General features: G+C 41.7%; 1 protein-coding gene across 1 annotated transcript in view; it reads left to right on the forward strand.

The window, feature by feature from the left end:
* Positions 1-2,255: 2,255 nt before the first annotated feature.
* ubl3a (ubiquitin-like 3a) overlaps positions 2,256-17,279 on the forward strand; it is a 33,249-nt gene continuing 18,225 nt past the window's right edge. Inside the window, exons 1-2 of the mRNA XM_078402373.1 lie at positions 2,256-2,438; positions 2,743-2,831. Of these exons, the coding sequence (XP_078258499.1) occupies positions 2,805-2,831 (27 nt within the window). The 5' untranslated portion in view covers positions 2,256-2,438; positions 2,743-2,804. The remainder of the gene's footprint in view (positions 2,439-2,742; positions 2,832-17,279) is intronic.

The following is a 17,279-nucleotide window of genomic DNA, read 5'->3' on the forward strand; positions in this document are numbered from 1 at the left end:
ATTGCTGTTGCAGATTGGGCCAGATCTTTCCGTTTCAAGTTTGCACAATCTACCTGCAATTGTGTGATATTCCATTGAGTGCTCTGGTTTCTTCCTAAATGTCAAAGATGTGAAGGCTGGGAGGTTATTTGGCAAATGTAACGTGTCCCTGGTGTATAGCTAAATGCTAAAATATTGCGAGCGTTGACAGCAATTTGCAGAGAATAAAATGGGATTAGAGCAAACCATGCTCTAAAGACTTGAGTCGAACAGCCTGTTTCGATGCAGTGTGACTCTAGGACTGCTGGATCAGCAATACGATTTATTTTTGTTTCATAATGTTTCAAGCAGGTCTACCCATTCATGAACATTGATTGCTCTGGCTTGCATTAATTTAAGAACAGCACAAATCTACCAGGGATGCTGGAAATTTGATATAAAACAGGAAATGCTGACTCCATCTGTGGCGAAAGAAGCAGGCATTAATGACCTTTCATCAGAATAAGTAATTGGTGAAATCAAGCCACTGCCGAGGTTCCTGTTATCATCAAACCCACAGGTTGAAGATGGCTCTGCTGGCCTTGTTTTTTGGAATGCTTGGTGTTGCCAACACTTGATAAGCCAAAATAAAAATACGTTCAGTTTTTGAGCAGAATCATTTTAATGAACAGAATCTAACATAGATCATAGAACAGCACAAGAACAGACCCTTTACCCACCGTCTGAAGAAGGGTCTCTACCCGAAACATCACCCATTCCTTCTCTCCAGGGATGCTGCCTGATCCGCTGAGTTACTCCAGCATTTTGTGTCTACCTTCGATTTAAACCAGCATCTAGTTATTTTTCCTACCCCTTTAGCCACAATGTCTATGCTGAATATGATGCCAAGCTAAACTAATCACATTTGCCAGCACATGGTCCATATCTCTCCATTCCCATCTAAGCCGCCACATCCTTCCTGTATTGCACGCAATACTCTAAAAGCAGAGTATTCTGACCAAAGTCCCCTCCTCCCCTCACGCTCATCGACCGTTGATCGTGGGTCAACCGTGAGGCCCCACCACCGCCGATGCTCCGGTTGCCGCTGAGGCCCCACAGCTGTCCTCTCAGGTTCCTATTATAGTACAGGTGCTCCTCGACTTACGATGGGGTAACTTTCCTATAAACCCATCGTAAATCGAAAATATCGTAAGTCGAAAACGCATATCGCTATCCTGGGAAATAAAAATTCAAAATACAGTTTCTACTGAATGTGTATCACTTTTGCACCACCGTAAAGTCGAAATATCGTAAGTCGAAGCATCATGTCGAGGAGCATCTGTACAGAAGTTGGGGGGTCATGTTGCAGTTGTATAAGACATTGGTGAGACCGCATTTAGAGTATTGTGTTCAGTTCTGAGCACCAAGTTATAGGAAAGATATTATCATGCTTGAAAGGGTTCAGAGAAGATTTACGAGGATGTTGCCAGGACTAGAGAGTCTGAGCTAAAGGGGGAGGTTTAGGCTGGGTCTCTATTCTTTGGAGTGCAGGAGGATGAGGGGTGATCTTTAGTGGTGTATAAAATCATGAGTGGAATAGATCAGGTAGATGCACAGAATCTCTTGTCCAGAGTAGGGCAATCGAAGACCAGAGGACATAGGTTCAATGTGAAGGGGAAAAGATTTAATAGGAATCTGTTAATCTTTTAACACAAAGGGTGGTGGGTGCATGGAACAAGCTGCCAGAGGAGGTAGTTGAGGCTGGGACTATCCCAACGTTTAACAGTTAGACAGGTACAGGGATGGAGGGATATGGACCAAGCACAAACAGTTGGGACTAGTGTAGCTGGGACACGTTGGCCGTTGTGGACAAGTTGGACTGAAGGGCCTGTTTCCACACTGCATCACTCTATGACTCTAAATCTAAATATTTTCCCTCTCACCATAAACCTGTCCTCTGTTTCTTGATTGCCGTACTCTATTCCCCTTATGATCTTATACACCTCTGTCACCAGAACAGGTAATGATTTGACATGTTAGAGCTGTTCCTCTCACTCCAGTGGGCAGGTTGTTTTATTTTTGCTGCTTGTGTTGGAGACTCCTCCTTTAAATGCCCACACACGTGATCCCAACACACGCAACGTGTGGGAGCGCATCCACAGTGCGTTCAGATGCGGCAGGCCACTCGCGCGGCCTTGCGGGAAATGTAGTCGCTACATGGCTGACATCCTAACTACGACAGATGAAAGCCGTCCCTGCGGAACGACTACAATTCCCGGCAGACCCTGGACCGGAAAGAACTCGGCTGCCAGGCGCTCGCTGATCAGCCTTCTCCCCTGCGCCATGTTTGTTTGAAAGCGAGAGAGATAGGGGGAAACAAAATGACAGGTCGAGCGGCTGGATAGGGATTTGTCTTGCAGAAAGGAAAGCAGAATGAACGCTTGAGCAAGCCCGTCCTTCTGGAATATGAAAGGGACAAGGCAAGGTTTATTTTCCTGTCAGCATCGACGTCGTTGACCGCGGGCTCGTCCAGCCGTCGGTCTTCAAGGAGATCTTCAACCTCCATCCCTCCAAGTCACGGCGGCAGCGCCGCAGCCTTTGAACTTGACTCTCTGGCTGTTTCTTCGTTGTGCGGAGACCACCGGCCAAACAAAAACAAAAAAATCTTTTTGAGGGAAAAAAAACAATTCTATCCGTCTTTCTCTGGAACTGCTCGGTTTAAAGAAGGACTTTGGTTTGAGTCTGAATTTTTTCTCTCGTTTTTTTCCTCATCGTGGTGGGCAGATCGGACGGAGAGTTCTGCGGATAAACACTGGGAGTGATTCATAGGCGGATACAAATTTAAAATGTCAAGTTGTACACCGGCGGACATGGTAAGGGAAATTACACGGGTTACATATTCTTCTCTCGCCGTTCTTTTGCTCATTATTAAACCAGGCTTTACATCCCAACTCCTCGGAGGTGAAGGTAGGGATCAATCGGAAGCCGGCCGGCTGCGCTCAGTGGTGGTCGCAGCCTCTCCCTTTCAAATGAGGAAGGGTTTTAACAACTTCGTGGAGAGGAAACTCTGCAGTTTCCATCTGCGGCTCTGTGTTTTGTTTTTACAACTGGCAGCTCGTCTGATTTAATCACACACTTCACGTCGAGAGGTTGCCTTTATTGAAAGGATCCCTGCTTTAAATGCTGCCCCGATACACAGTGATCTGAAAACATTGACTCGATACAATTTTTAGGTGGTGTTGTTTTCGAAAATCGGCCCACGGAATTTTAATGAGGCGTGTTCCTTTAAAAATTCCTACCTTTTAATATTTAATCAAATATACGTAAGATTTTGGGGCGGCTCCTGTTTGGGCATTATTGCACTGACATTTAACAGAACCGGTTTGTTTGCGTTTGTTTCCTTCTGATCCATAAATTAATTAGCTATTTCAGGGTAAAAATGCGAATGGAATGTGTGCATATTTTCATGTTATAATTGTGGTTGTCCCTACATTAGTTAACTATTGGTGGAAATAAAATATGTTGAGATTGTTTTTCTTTCTTTGTAATTTCTTTGTCGTTTAACGTAACAATGACAAGACAAAATATCATTAGTATATCATTTTTGAATATCCATTACCGCAGACATGGAACCAATGACAAAGTAGTGGTATAAAAGTATGGGCATAGGGATATACAATTAGAAACCCAATACATTTCTGTAAAATAATAAATACAAGTGTTTTCAGTAATGCCACATGAATCTTGAAGAAAGCTTGCAGCAAATAAGAATTTCGCTGTTGGTTGCTGGCACATAGGACAATTAAACACTTGAATACCAAGCATTTCTTCACTGCATTGTGTTATTCAAAACTATTTAAGAGTGGTCAATCCTTAGCAATGCATTAACAATATCAAGTATAAAATCACAGTATTGTGTATTTTGCAGTGTTCATATTTACCGAACAGTTAGTTGTATTTACAAAAGAATGGCAACTGTAAAGCAACCTTTAATCTGGTGACACCTTACTTTTGGGTGGTGCAGTCCAGATAAGAAAAGGTGACTCCGAAAGCAAACGGAGGTAGTAATAAAATAACTGCTTGAAATCTGCAAAATAAATAAAAAAATGCTGTAACAGTGGGTCAGGCAGCATCTGTGGAAAATAAATAGTTAATGTAGTTCAGATGAAGAGTCGTCATAAAAGTTATAGTTGTTTTTCTGTTTTATATTTGAAAGAAAGCAGCAGTTTGATCCTTCCTTTGCATTACCTTTAGGTTGATAAGAACAATGAGAAAGTTAACTATTATTTCAAACAATGCCACATGTAATTTGTATTTTTAAGTTACTTCAAACATCAAGCAGTGATCTATACAAAAACAATTTGAGACATGCAAGACCTAAAAAATATTTTCATTATAATATAAGTATTATTTAGTACAGAAGCATTTTGTTAACTAACTAATCACATAAACAACCATATATTACAAATTTCGTATAGTAAATAACTTCCATTAGAAGTACATTTTTCAGTTGCTCAGGATATCTCAAGCACTTTACATTCAAGTTTTTGTTTTGAAACAGTTGTAAGAAACAGTTGCTTACTTTATCTCAAGATCTTGTGAATGAAACTGGGATAATGACGCAATCTGTTTTAGTAATGTTAGTTGAGAGATAAATGTTGTCCAGAGAACCAGGGACAGCATCTTTTCTATCTGGTAAATTGATATTTTGGAACTTCCTAATTGAGTATATAAAGTCTTGATTTAATACTTCACCTGAATGTCAGCTTCTGGTGCAGCCTCCATCAGGGCATTGTTACAAATCTTAGTTTATGTGTTAAAATCTGGCATGGGACCTTTATCTGTTCTAATTCTCACCTGAGTTAGGATGTTACGGTTTTGAGGCTGTTTCTCCAGTATTGCCTGCTGCTCACTGATGTAGTAACTGTCCACTCTGTTGCAGAGTAATTTCTGCAGCAGGAGATGCGCATTAAAATTGCTTCAGTTTTTTTCAAGTTACTGTTTTGTTTCTATTTCACAAGAGACATGCCTTAAAAATCAATTCTGTTCCACATGTACAGAACAGAACTTCCAAATTTTGCAGGTTTACAGATTTATAATACCAAATTTTGAGATTTGAATTGGGGCCTCGAATAAATTATTATTTTCAATGATCAGAATAGGATATTAATGTGTTCTTAGCTGATGTTAAAAGCTTTGTCTTCAGGTCTGTGTGCAGTGTTTGGAGATCTCCTTATAGCACAGGTAATCAGGGACTTGCTATACTCTCTTTTAAGGCTAACCTGAAGTGAGATTCAGGTGCAGAAGAGAAAGGAATATATCAACCTGAAATTTCTTTTTTTTTGTGATAGTAATATTCAAAATATGTGGTTTAAATATGTCATTTCTAAATATGTGGTCTTTTAAGATTTTATTAAGGGGGAAAAGTATTCTCGCTACATATACTTTTGTTAACCTGGGGTAGTAGTTATTTGAAATAGGCTGTAGTGAACATTGTTCCGTAACCCATTTGAATTATTGAATTTGATTTTTTTTGTATGAAAATGTTTTGTTCTCCCTGATAGTTATAAAAGTTATTTTAACATTTGGGTCCCTAGGATAAATGTGACTGTTCATCGAACAAGGTTTAGAAAGGGGAAGAGAATGTGGTACTGACATGTTGGGAATTATACAAACTGTGTTTGCATTACATTACAACTGGAATACTTTTAATTGTAGTGTCAACCAATTTGTAAAGATGAAAATATTGTGCCTCGTCTTGCTTGTGTTTCTATTAAATTGTTCCATTGAATTAGAGATGGCTTAAATTTCAGCATTTTCTACATAATTGGCATTGAGTCAACATATTGGAACATATCTTCATCCCAATGTCAATCCTGGGACTTGCAAACAGTAACATAAAGCCTTATAGAAGATCTCCCCCATTGATGTGCTTTATCTTCATTAGTCACGGGATTATATATTAGTTTGACTTCCCAAGAAAAAACAAAATTGTAATCTAAGGTGCTATGCAGTTGTCTGGCATTATTGCCTTTACTAGCCTTCATTAAAGAATTGAACTAAACCTCCGTTCTTGTGAACATCACGATACCTTGACCGGATTGAAGTGAGAACAGTTTCTCTTGTGCGAGCAGTTTCCTTTCGTTTGTATCTACATTCAGCAAAACGAACATCACAGGGAGGAGGAATTGCTATGAACAAAATTTTCTCCTTTAAGTCTCTGCACAGAGTTGTTAAGTATGATACTCTGAAATATTTTTACGGATAGTTTTTTGTGTCACTGCCAATTTTTAATATCATCACATTTCGGGTTTAATGTTAGTAAAGGTCCAAATAACAATCATTCAAATCATTCAAAGTCACGGCATTTCTTTCCACTGCTATGCGGATGACACACAGCTTTATCTCCCCCTGAAACCCAACAACCGGTCAAATTTAATCAGCCTCATGCACTGCCTTGAGGACATAAAATGTTGGATGGCACAGAACTTCCTTCAACTAAACGAGAGCAAGTCTGAGGTCATCCTATCCCCCCCCCGGACTCCATCAAAACGATAACAGGCAGCCTTGGAAGCCTATCCCTAGTCAAACCGCATGTCAAAAACCTTGGCGTGATATTTGACTCTGCATTAAAGTTTGACAAGCAAGTTAACGCTGTGGTAAAAGCCAGCTTCGTACCATAGCTAAAATCAAACCATTCCTCCAATTTGACGGCATTGAAAAAATCATCCACGCATTCATTTTCTCCCGCCTAGACTACTGCAACTCCCTATACACTGGGATCAGCCAATCATCCCTGTCCCACCTGCAATTGGTCCAAAACGCCGCAGCGAGGCTCCTGACGGGTACCCGTAAAAGGGACCACATCACCCCGATTCTGGCCTCTCTCCACTGGCTCCCAGTACAGTTCAGATTCAACTTCAAGCTCCTCCTATTCACATACAAAGCCCTAAACGGGCTTGCCCCCCCCCCCCCCCCATATATCAAAAATCTTCTAACCCACCACTCTATCTCCAGGTCCCTCAGGTCGGCGGACTTGGGGCTACTGACTATCCCGCGGTCTAGGCTTAAGCTCAGGGGTGACCGCGCTTTTGCGGTTGCAGCTCCTAGACAGTGGAACAGCTTCCCTCTCCCCATCAGAACTGCCCCCTCCATTGACTCCTTTAAGTCCAGGCTCAAAACCTATTTCTACTCCCTAGCGTTTGAGGCCCTCTGAGGGGGCACTGTGAACAGTTTATGTATGTGCTGTTATGTTTGTGTGCCATTGTATGTTCGTTCTTAGTACCTGAACTGATGTACAGCACTTTGGTCAACATGGGTTGTTTTTAAATGTGCTATACAAATAAAATTGACTTGACTTGACTATGAGTTCATACTTGCATAGTTTATTTTAATGGAAGGAAAAGCGAAAGTATCTTTCACTTTTCTGAAGTCTGAAAGAAAGTCTGAATAAGGGTCTCGACCCGAAACGTCACCCATTCCTTCTCTCCTGAGATGCTGCCTGACCTGCTGAGTTACTCCAGCATTTTGTGAATAAATACCTTTGAAAGTATCTTTCAGATCATTTCAAAATATTCAGGGGTTTTTTCAGCCAGTACATGTGGTAATGCAGAACATGCAATAGACCGCATGCGTAAAACTCTCACAAAGAACAAAATGATAATGACTAAAAAAGTTCATTAATGAATAAACCTTTCCTGCTCTTTGTCAATTATAGATCTATTGTATCTCTTTGTATCCTCCTGACATAGCTTGCAGGGCCTAGATTAAATATCACATCCAAAATATGGCACGTTGACAAGGTAATTTTACTAAACAGAAGTGTCTGCAGTCTAACAAATGTGGCAGTAAGCTATTCAGGAAAGAGAAGAACGGAAGGTTTGGAGGCTATCGGAGAAAGTTTTAAAAAAGAGATTAGTCATGCCGTAATGAAGGTCATGAATTTGCTATTGATGATGGAACAGAAGATTGAATGAGAAATAGACCAGAATTGGAAAGGTGGGGAGCATGAAATATGGTGTGGGCAGGAGGAGATTGGAATACCAGGTTGAATCTTGGCTGTAGAGGAGTTTACATTTGGAAGCTTGGACTGGCAATTTGTTTGCTTGTTATATGTTTTAGCATGGATTAATTTATACTTATTTTGCTTTCTGATCAGGAAGGGAATAAGTTATAGGATGTGGTAATCACTGGCAGCATCAGTATTTGTCAACTAATTGTGGTACCTTGGAAAACCACTTGTCGTGTCTGGTGATGATACCCCATGTTTATTGTATGGGGAATTTGAGGATTTCAACTCAATGATGAAGGAATGGCTTGATAGTTCAAGTCAGGATGGTGTGTAATTTGGAATGACCCTCAGCATGGTGTATAATTTGGAATGAACCGTGGACAAATACCCATGTCCATGGTGCGTGAGTTTGTAGGCCTGAGTGGTGTAGGAATAGTGTAGGTGAGTAGCTATAGTGCACTTTGAGTGGGGTGTCAGTTGAGTTGCTTTGTGCTGTGGAGCTGCTTGCATGCTTTTGCCGATGCAGCCATTCAGGTAATTGGACAATATTCCCGTACAGCCTTGTCTGGACTTTGAAAATTATGGATAGGCTTTGGTGATTTAGGCTTGCCACAGCATATCCATCTACATGACCTTTGCTATTTTTGTCTATCTTTGTGGGTATTCTGATAAGTTTCCAGTCAATGCTAGCCCCTAGGATGTTGATGGGTATCTTGTTGGAGATGTATATGCCTGGCACATGGGTTAGATTTTACTGTATTGCCTAGGTCTGAAGGTTTAGATTTTATTGCTTGCAATCTTGGAGAGCTTCATTTTCAGGATTTGTGATTGGAATTAAACATTATGCAATCATCAGATTACATGCCCACACTGATCTAATGCTAGAAATTATTATTGAGGAAGCAGCTGGAAATGGTTAGGTTTAGGATATTGCCCTGAATAATTTCTGCTTTAAGGCCCTAGGACTGGGATGATTCACCTCAGAGAATTGCATTCATCTCTCTCTGTTTGAATTTTTGACTTCAGTTTTACCAGGTTTCCTGATGCACTACTCTATTAAGTGCTCCATAGATATCAAAGGAAGTCGCTTGGTTCTGAGCTGAGAAAGGTGTGGGTAACATTGAAAATAAACGTTGATGGGCATGTATTCATAAACAAGTACTGCTTGATTTCACTGCTGACAACACTTTCTAATATTATGGTGTTCAGAATCAACTCATTGGGTGTTAATTAGTCACCTTTTCCTGAGGACCTATGGAGGAACTTGAAAATTTGTTGGTATTGTTCAAAGAATTATTGAAAATAACATCTGTTCGGTGCCACTCTTGGCTGACTAGAATGCTATCAGATAGTTTCCATTCATAAATAAAACAATTGAGTGTTCTGTTGAGTTGATGAGGAAGGTTTGTAGATTATAAGCTTCTGTACATGTTATTTGTGGCCCTATCGGTTTCCAATTCTGCTCGTTTGCTGTGCCCATTTACCTTAGTTTATCCAATTTCTCATCAGAGGCTGATGATGAGAATCTGAGCCCAAGGGATGTGAGCGCAAACATTCAGGTCTCATGCTTTCCCATCACTGCACTTCAGCATAGCACAACTTTGTATTCATTGATTTCTGTTCAGAAGAATCTAACCAACACTGAAAATATAAACAAGTATGCAAATTTTGTGGAAAGATGTATCAAATTGTCTCGGATGGAATGTGAGATTTTACTTTCAGACAAAATGTTTGTTCAGTTTGGTAAATGAACAGAACAGAAATGGAGCATATTTATTTAAAATTATATTGCTTAATTTAATACCATTGTACATCAAATAGTTGAGAATGTGCATCATGCCTGAATTGCACATATCACATCTTTATAATGTGGAGTATATGCTTATGTACTGGGCAAAACCTGTTAATTAAGACAATTCATTTCATAATGACTTGAGTTATCTGCTGTATGCTGGAAAGTGATATAAATGTTAAGTGCAATACAAGAGTGTTGGTGATCATCCAGAGAAGTGCATATTTTACTTTCAGCATTAGAGAATAGTCCAACAAAAGACAAGCATCATCCAATCGCATCAGATATTTTCACTAAATGATTAGGTAGTACATGCACTGGAAACTTCGAGGAGCAGATTCAAATGTATTAATTTGAAAGAAAACAGACAATTCTATAAAGATTTAAATTTAGTATTAAGGTTAATGCCCCAATTTGATGAGGGCATTATTAAACTTGTCGTGTTAGACATAACCAGAGCCAAAATAGCCGACTCATTATTACTCTAGGAAACTATCGGAAATGCACTCAATGAATTAATTCACTGTTTACTATTTCTAACTCGTTCTACCCAATTTACATAAATTAAAATGCTACGTTTTTATCCACCCTTTTTCTTGTTTTGTATTCCTTTCCAAGGTTTGACTTCTATTTGAGTATCTATACGTTACTCCTACCATAGTTATCTCTACCATACTATTTTCTACCATCTCACAAATGGATTCCATTTCTTCTCTGGCTAGATCGCCTCTTATACTTATTTCATTACCTATTTGCCAATAACCTTTGAGGACTTTTCCTCAAGAAGTCAAAAGTCTGAATAATGTATTTCCAGTTATTTCTGTTGAATTATATCCATTTGTCTCCATGTGCTGTTAGTTCACTGATTTTATTTTGGTTGTTATGTGTATTTAGATTGAGAATTCTGAATTTTGTCTTTTGTTCCACCTTTCCTTGTATATAAACCTCATCTGGTGGGTCTGTTTTTGTCTATATTTGCTGCTTGTTTTTTCCTTTCTTTTTTATCTGTCTTCCATTTCCATCTTTGCTTCCTTTTCCTGCCTCCCTGCTTGGGTGTACATGTACCATATTTGTTTAAATCCTTCGCAACAGCACTAACAAATACCCCAGCAAGGATGTGGTGCCAAAACTGTCTGTGACCTGTTCAACTTGTATAGGTCTCACCTTCCCTCGAGCCAGTTCCATTGCCTCAGGAATCTAAACACCACTTTCGTACACATCATTTTAATCATGTTTGCCAGCTGTAACCCACTTGTTTTACCCCCTTCTATCGCAAAAATGGCCTATTTATAATGTCTATTTTCTGCCTATTAATCAACACTTAATCAAAGTTATATTTTACTTCCAAGGCCTTCTCAAGGTCATTGCCTCAACCTCTTTGCCTCAGAATATTCTGCTAGTTACAACCCCAAAACACACATGATTTGTCAAACATGATTTCCTTTCACGAATCGCATTGAGTGTCCAGTTCTATTACTATTTTTTTTTATAACTCTATAACCACACCTTAATGATAATTCTAGGATTTTACATACTACTGTGTTTTTTCCAGTTTTAAATGTTTGAGTGCCACCCTCTCCCTCTGGAATGATAAATTCTACTGTAGTTGATTTTTGCACAGTGACTGACTTCTGGAGGTTTTATCCAATTCTTTTCCCCTTTCCCAATGCGTTGCACTGTCCAAATCTCAGAATTCAGGTCATCAACTCTGCACCAAGGTTCCTCAAGCTGTAAACAATGCAGATGAAGTTGCTGTGGAGTTTAGAAGTGGGTGCTTAAAATAGCGTTTGCAGCTCAAGCTTCACTGAGACATTCAGCAGGGAGACAGGCCCTTCATCTTGAGTCCGCACCGACCATCTAGCGCCCGTTATTACTCTAATTCTATACTAATCCATTTTATTTTCTCCCCATTCCTATCAACTGCCCACCCCTTCCAGATTCTACCATTCATTTACACACTATGGACAGTTTATAATGGCCAATTAATATACCAACCTGCAGGGAAGAAACCCACATGTCAAGGGAGAAAGTGCAAACATCCCAGAGGCAGGATTGAACCCAGGTCTTTGAAACCGTAAGACATTAGCTCCAGTGGCTATGCGAGAGTGCTGCTGTATATTTGAGTAATTGATTTTTTTTAAAATTGCAATTTGGATTTTTATAACTTTGTGTGGATTTAATCGTACTGAAAATGCATTGTAGGAACTGAATTATATTTCCCAGGATTTGGTGAGGAGAATGGGAATGAATTTCTGTCTCTTAAGGAATCCCAAGGAATTTGATTTATTTTCAGTATTTGGTACTCTAGTATTTTATTTTGCCTTTTATAATAAACCTTTAAATTTATGATTGTAATTAATGTGGTTAGCTAGATAGAGTTGAGGAAGATTTAGTTTGTATTGGGCACATTTTAAATTAGTTATTCCGTTCAAATAACCTGAAGTAGAAATTCCTTGGTAAAATTTTTAATACTGGATTCTTTTTTTAAATACGTGCTGCTTCAATGTAATCAATGGCGAATTGAATATAATCTTTATTTTTGTAGAAGGAGTTGTGCAAGCAAAGTGTGATAGCCATTATCCCAGCAGGGATAGTCAAATTATTTAAATTGGAACAAAGCTAGGAGAGGTTGATCTACGGTAACAGTTCTAGTTTCATTGACATTGTGATCTACAATTTCTCCATGTTATTGGTCTGCTCTTGAAGAGCTATTTTTTTTGCCATTGACAAGTAATGTGCAGCTATTTCAACCCATTATTATTTATTGTTCAAAACTCAATCCAACACCATATAGCAAGCTTGCCCTATATTGTTTCTCACCATGCTATGTCTATAGGAAACAGGAATCTATTTCATCCACTGTACGGCACCTGTGCTTGGATGTTAGAAATGATTTGCTGAAGCTTTTACAGAAGGCATTAATTTAAAATCCACACTGATGTCGCTGAATCAGAAATCCTATTTCATTGAATTCCATTTCAGAGTGCAGTACAATGGAAACATTCCCTTGTCAATGGTGCCATGTTTTGGATGTTATGTTGAACTAAAACACCTTCTGTCTTCTTGGACGGTTTAAAAAAATCTTTGATAATTTTCAAAAAGTGGGAATTGTCCTGGTTGATCATGTATTGATGTAACTATAAAATAAAATAAATCTTGTTATTGCTTTTTATGGGGCCCTGGTGTGTGCAAATTGGCTGTAAAATCATTTTGAAGCAAAAATCCGTAAAGATATGAAAGATGCTCAGAGTGTGTAATTTTCCTTTAAACATTGTCTTGATTGTTCGTCTCGGGAATATCAACTTTAAATGGACTGCTGTAAACTATTTCAAATTTAAATTCTCAGCAACGCTTTGGGGTGTTGAATACTTTTGCAACATAAAATCTGAGCCATTGTTTATTGTAATCTGGAGAATGCAATCTGGACAAAACACAATGCAGCACTAGAAGCAAAAGTGCAGCTAACAAATATGCGGGCCTCAAGGCCCTGCTCATCAGCAGGTTTGGCCTTAGCGACTCCGAGCGGGCAACTCGGATTCTGCGTATGGTGGGCCTCGGTGGCCGTCGGCCCTCCAGGAAGATATGCTCGCCCTCGTGGGCGACCATGAGCCCTGTTTCTTGTTTAAACATGCTTACCTTCGGCAGCTTCCAGCCGACATCCGCCTGCAGCTCGCCAGCGATTCCTTCACCACCACGGAGGGCGAGCACGCTGACCAGTTGTGGATGGCCTGTCAGGAGGAACTGGAAGCGGTGGCTGTTGTCTCAGCGGTGTCGGGAAGCGCACAGCAGGTCGGGGCCTCCGTCGACCGCGTCTCAGGGCGACCTCCACGGCAAAATCCGGCTGCCATCGGGCACACCGGCGCAGGCACGTCGTCCCCACACGGCCCGTCAGCAGTTCCATCCCACGCCAGCAGAGGTCGCTGGTGGCCGGCCCAGTCAGCACCACCTCTATACTGCTGGAGGCCACCAGAGGTCGCTGGTGGTCGGCCCAGTCAGCACCATCACCGATACCACCAAACACCAGCTGAGGGGGCTGGTGCTATTATCACCGCCACTGGGGACCAGCAGCCAAGCAATGTCGCCTGCCTTGTGCATTCCAGGGAAATGTAGGGGCCGGCCGTCAGTGATTTCTTCGGCAGCCGGCCAGATCTATCTTGGGATCGCCGCACCGAGGGTCGGTTCCTCATGGAAGGTGAGCGTCCTGCCTTCTTCCATCGCCGACATCCGTGCGGGCAAACGCGGCCCCCACCTCACTGCGGCGAACGGGAGCCCTATCAGTACTTACAGGGTCTGCATGCTTGCTCTCAACTTCGGTCATAGCTGGTTTTCGTGGGGGTTTGTCATCGCCGAGGTTTCCCAGCCCCTCGAGGACGCTGTGGGTTGAAGGGAAGGATCAGTGGACCATCAGTCTGACCATCTCCCTCCTGCTCGGAGTGTCCTCCCAGGTGTTGGAGAGTGGGGAGAGGAGAGCGGAGGGCGTCCCCGCTTATCCCCCCCCCTTACCCACTTCACTCCCCCCTTAATACGACCCAAAACCTCTCCTGCATTGGTCTAGCACCCTCCCCTCCCGAACTCCCTCTCCCCTCCCGAACTCCCTCTCCCCTCTCGAACTCCCCCTCCTCTTCCCCACTCCACCCCCCCCACTCATTAATATATCCTCTCCCCTCCTGAACTCCCCCTTCTCTCCCCCCCCCCCCCCCCCCACCACATTAATATATATGGTAAATAGTATATATTAATGATTTGGATGAAGGAATTAGAAGTAACACAAGCAAGTTTGCATATGACACAAAGCTGGGTGGCAGTGTGAACTGCGAAGAGGATGTCAGGAGGTTGCAATGTGACCTGGACAGGTTGAGTGAGTGGGCAGATGCAGTATTATGTAGATAAATGTGAGGTTATCCCCTTTGGCGGCAAAAACAAGGAGGCAGATTATTATCTCAATGGTGTCAGGTTAGGTAAGGGGGAAGTGCAGCGAGACCTGGGTGTCGTACACCAGTCACTGAAAGTTGGCATGCAGGTACAGCAGGCAGTGAAGAAAGCTAATGGCATGTTGGCCTTCATAACGAGATGATTTCAGTATAGGAATAAAGAGGTTCTTCTGCAACAAATTATCCTCCAACATTTCCGTCACCTCCAACAGGATCCCACTACTGGCCGCATCTTCCCATCTCCTCCCTTTTCTTCCTTCCGCGGACACCGTTCCCACCGTAACTCCCTGGTCCACTCGCCCCATCCCACCCAAACTACCCCCTCCCCAGGCACTTTCCCCTGCAACCGTAGGAGATGCCACACCTGTCCCTTTACCTCCCCCCTCGACTCCATCCAAGGACCCAAACAGTCTTTCCAGGTGAGGCAGAGGTTCACCTGCACCTCCTCCAACCTCATCTATTGTATCCGCTGTTCCAGATGTCAACTTCTCTACATCGGCGAGACCAAACGCAGGCTCGGCGATCGTTTCGCTCAACACCTTCACTCAGTCCGCCTTAACCAACTTGATCTCCCAGTGGCTGAGCACTTCAATTCCCCCTCCCACTCCCAGTATGACCTTTCTGTCATGGGCCTCCTCTGTTGTCATAGTGAGGCCCATTGCAAATTGGGGAACAGCACCTCATATTTTGCTTGAACAGCTTACACCCCAGTGGTATGAACATTGACTTCTCTAACTTTAGATAGCTCCTCTATCCCTTTCTTCCCCTCCCCCTTCCCAGTACTCCCACTGTCTTCCTGTCTCCATCTACATCCTTTCTTTGTCCCGCCCCCTCCCCCAACATCAGTCTGAAGAAGGGTCTAGGCCCGTAATGTCACCCATTTTTTTCTCTCCTGAAATGCTGCCTGACCCGCTGAATTACTCCAGCTTTTTGTGATACCTTCGATTTGTACCAGCATCTGCAATTATTTTCTTACTGAACATGGCAAGGTCAGCTTAAGAAGGTGATTTTTAAACTTTAAAATCTCTCTAACTTGAAAAATATAAGACCAATTTGAATGAAACGTGTGTTAAACACTCCCCAGGACAACGGTGAGTAAAGTGGTCCTAAAATTGTCGGGTATCGTGTGTGTGGGTGAAAACCACACACATAAACAAACAGAACAAAAATGCGCATAATTGCACAATGCACAGGACAAACAAGATGAGAGTTTTAGTTATATAAATAAATAAATAAATATATATATAAATATATTTAGCATCTCGCTCAATTCAGGTTTAAAAAAAACATTGAAATGTCAAGAGTGCTTAATTGTCATCTATATAGATAACAATTAAGCACTCTTGACGTTTCAATGTTTTTTTTAAACTTGAATTGAGCGAGATGCTGAATCCATTGGAGCAAGGAATATGAATTAATTTACAGTCATAACCCCAGGGCGGTTAGGTAATCATGTCAATGCACTTGGGAATCTCCAGTGAAACCATTTTTTTCCACTGTATCTCAGTACACTTGACAATAATAAACCAATATTATCAGTCTTAGAAGAAAGCAATGTTAGTTATTGAACTGACATGACTAACAAGATGAAACTACCAACGCCTTGAATTGGTGGCATTTTATTGAGGGCAATAGGGAATTGGCATTAAGTGGGAGATGGTGGAATAGCAGACCTCCCAACCCTTCTGCATTTGGCGGAAAGTTTCCATTTGGCGGAAAGTTTCCGCTTTCTTATTTCAGTTCTGCCGTTCCTATTTTGTCTCACATTTTTCTGCAAAGCACATGCCTCGCCCCGCCGCTGGCATCGCCTCACCACTGGCCTCGCCCCGCCCCTGGCATCGCTGCATAGCGTGAGGCCCATTGATGTTGAGAGGGGATGGGGTGGGTGAATGGAGGGGGGGGGGGTTGGGGTGCAAGGGGAGGGGAGGTGGGAGTGGGGGTCAGAGGAAGGGGGGTGGGGGTTGGGAAGGGCAGTAGGGTTGGGGGAGGAATGGAGGGGGGAGTGGAGGTGGGGGGAAGGGATGGGAGTTTAGTTAAAGTTGGAGTAGGGAGGTGGGGGGGGGGGGGTGAGGGGAGGGTGGGGGGGACATGGACTGTTGTGATTTGCTGTTTAAGACCACTGGAGCGAGTATGTCTTCAATAAATTAGTTTTGAATGAAACTCTTTCTTCATAACTTAGTCATACATTTTATGACCACTGTTCTTTTATTCAACACCAAGAGAATTGGGATGTGTAAGGAAAAAGCAAAATAAAAATAACAAAACAAAACAAGTTTTTCTTTGTATTGTAAAAAGTATTTCTGTTCAATAACCTTTATATAAATAGCAGAATATAGTCCTGATAGGCCTGATATTGTACATGTAATCCAAAAACTACAGACTGTTGGAAATAATAGTCATTTTTCACTCATGAATGTAGCGCAATGCGTACGCGTATTTGGCGTGCATACTTTTTTTGCTGAAAAGTTGCATTACGTGCCATATTATGAATTTTGATGTAAAATTCTGAATTTTGGACATCAAAATTATGAATTTGTAAAATCAAATGTTGGGAGGTCTGATGTAGCGGTGAGCACAGCTAGTGCCC

Source organism: Rhinoraja longicauda, chromosome 7 (assembly GCF_053455715.1).
Source record: "Rhinoraja longicauda isolate Sanriku21f chromosome 7, sRhiLon1.1, whole genome shotgun sequence".
Taxonomy (NCBI): domain Eukaryota; kingdom Metazoa; phylum Chordata; class Chondrichthyes; order Rajiformes; family Arhynchobatidae; genus Rhinoraja; species Rhinoraja longicauda.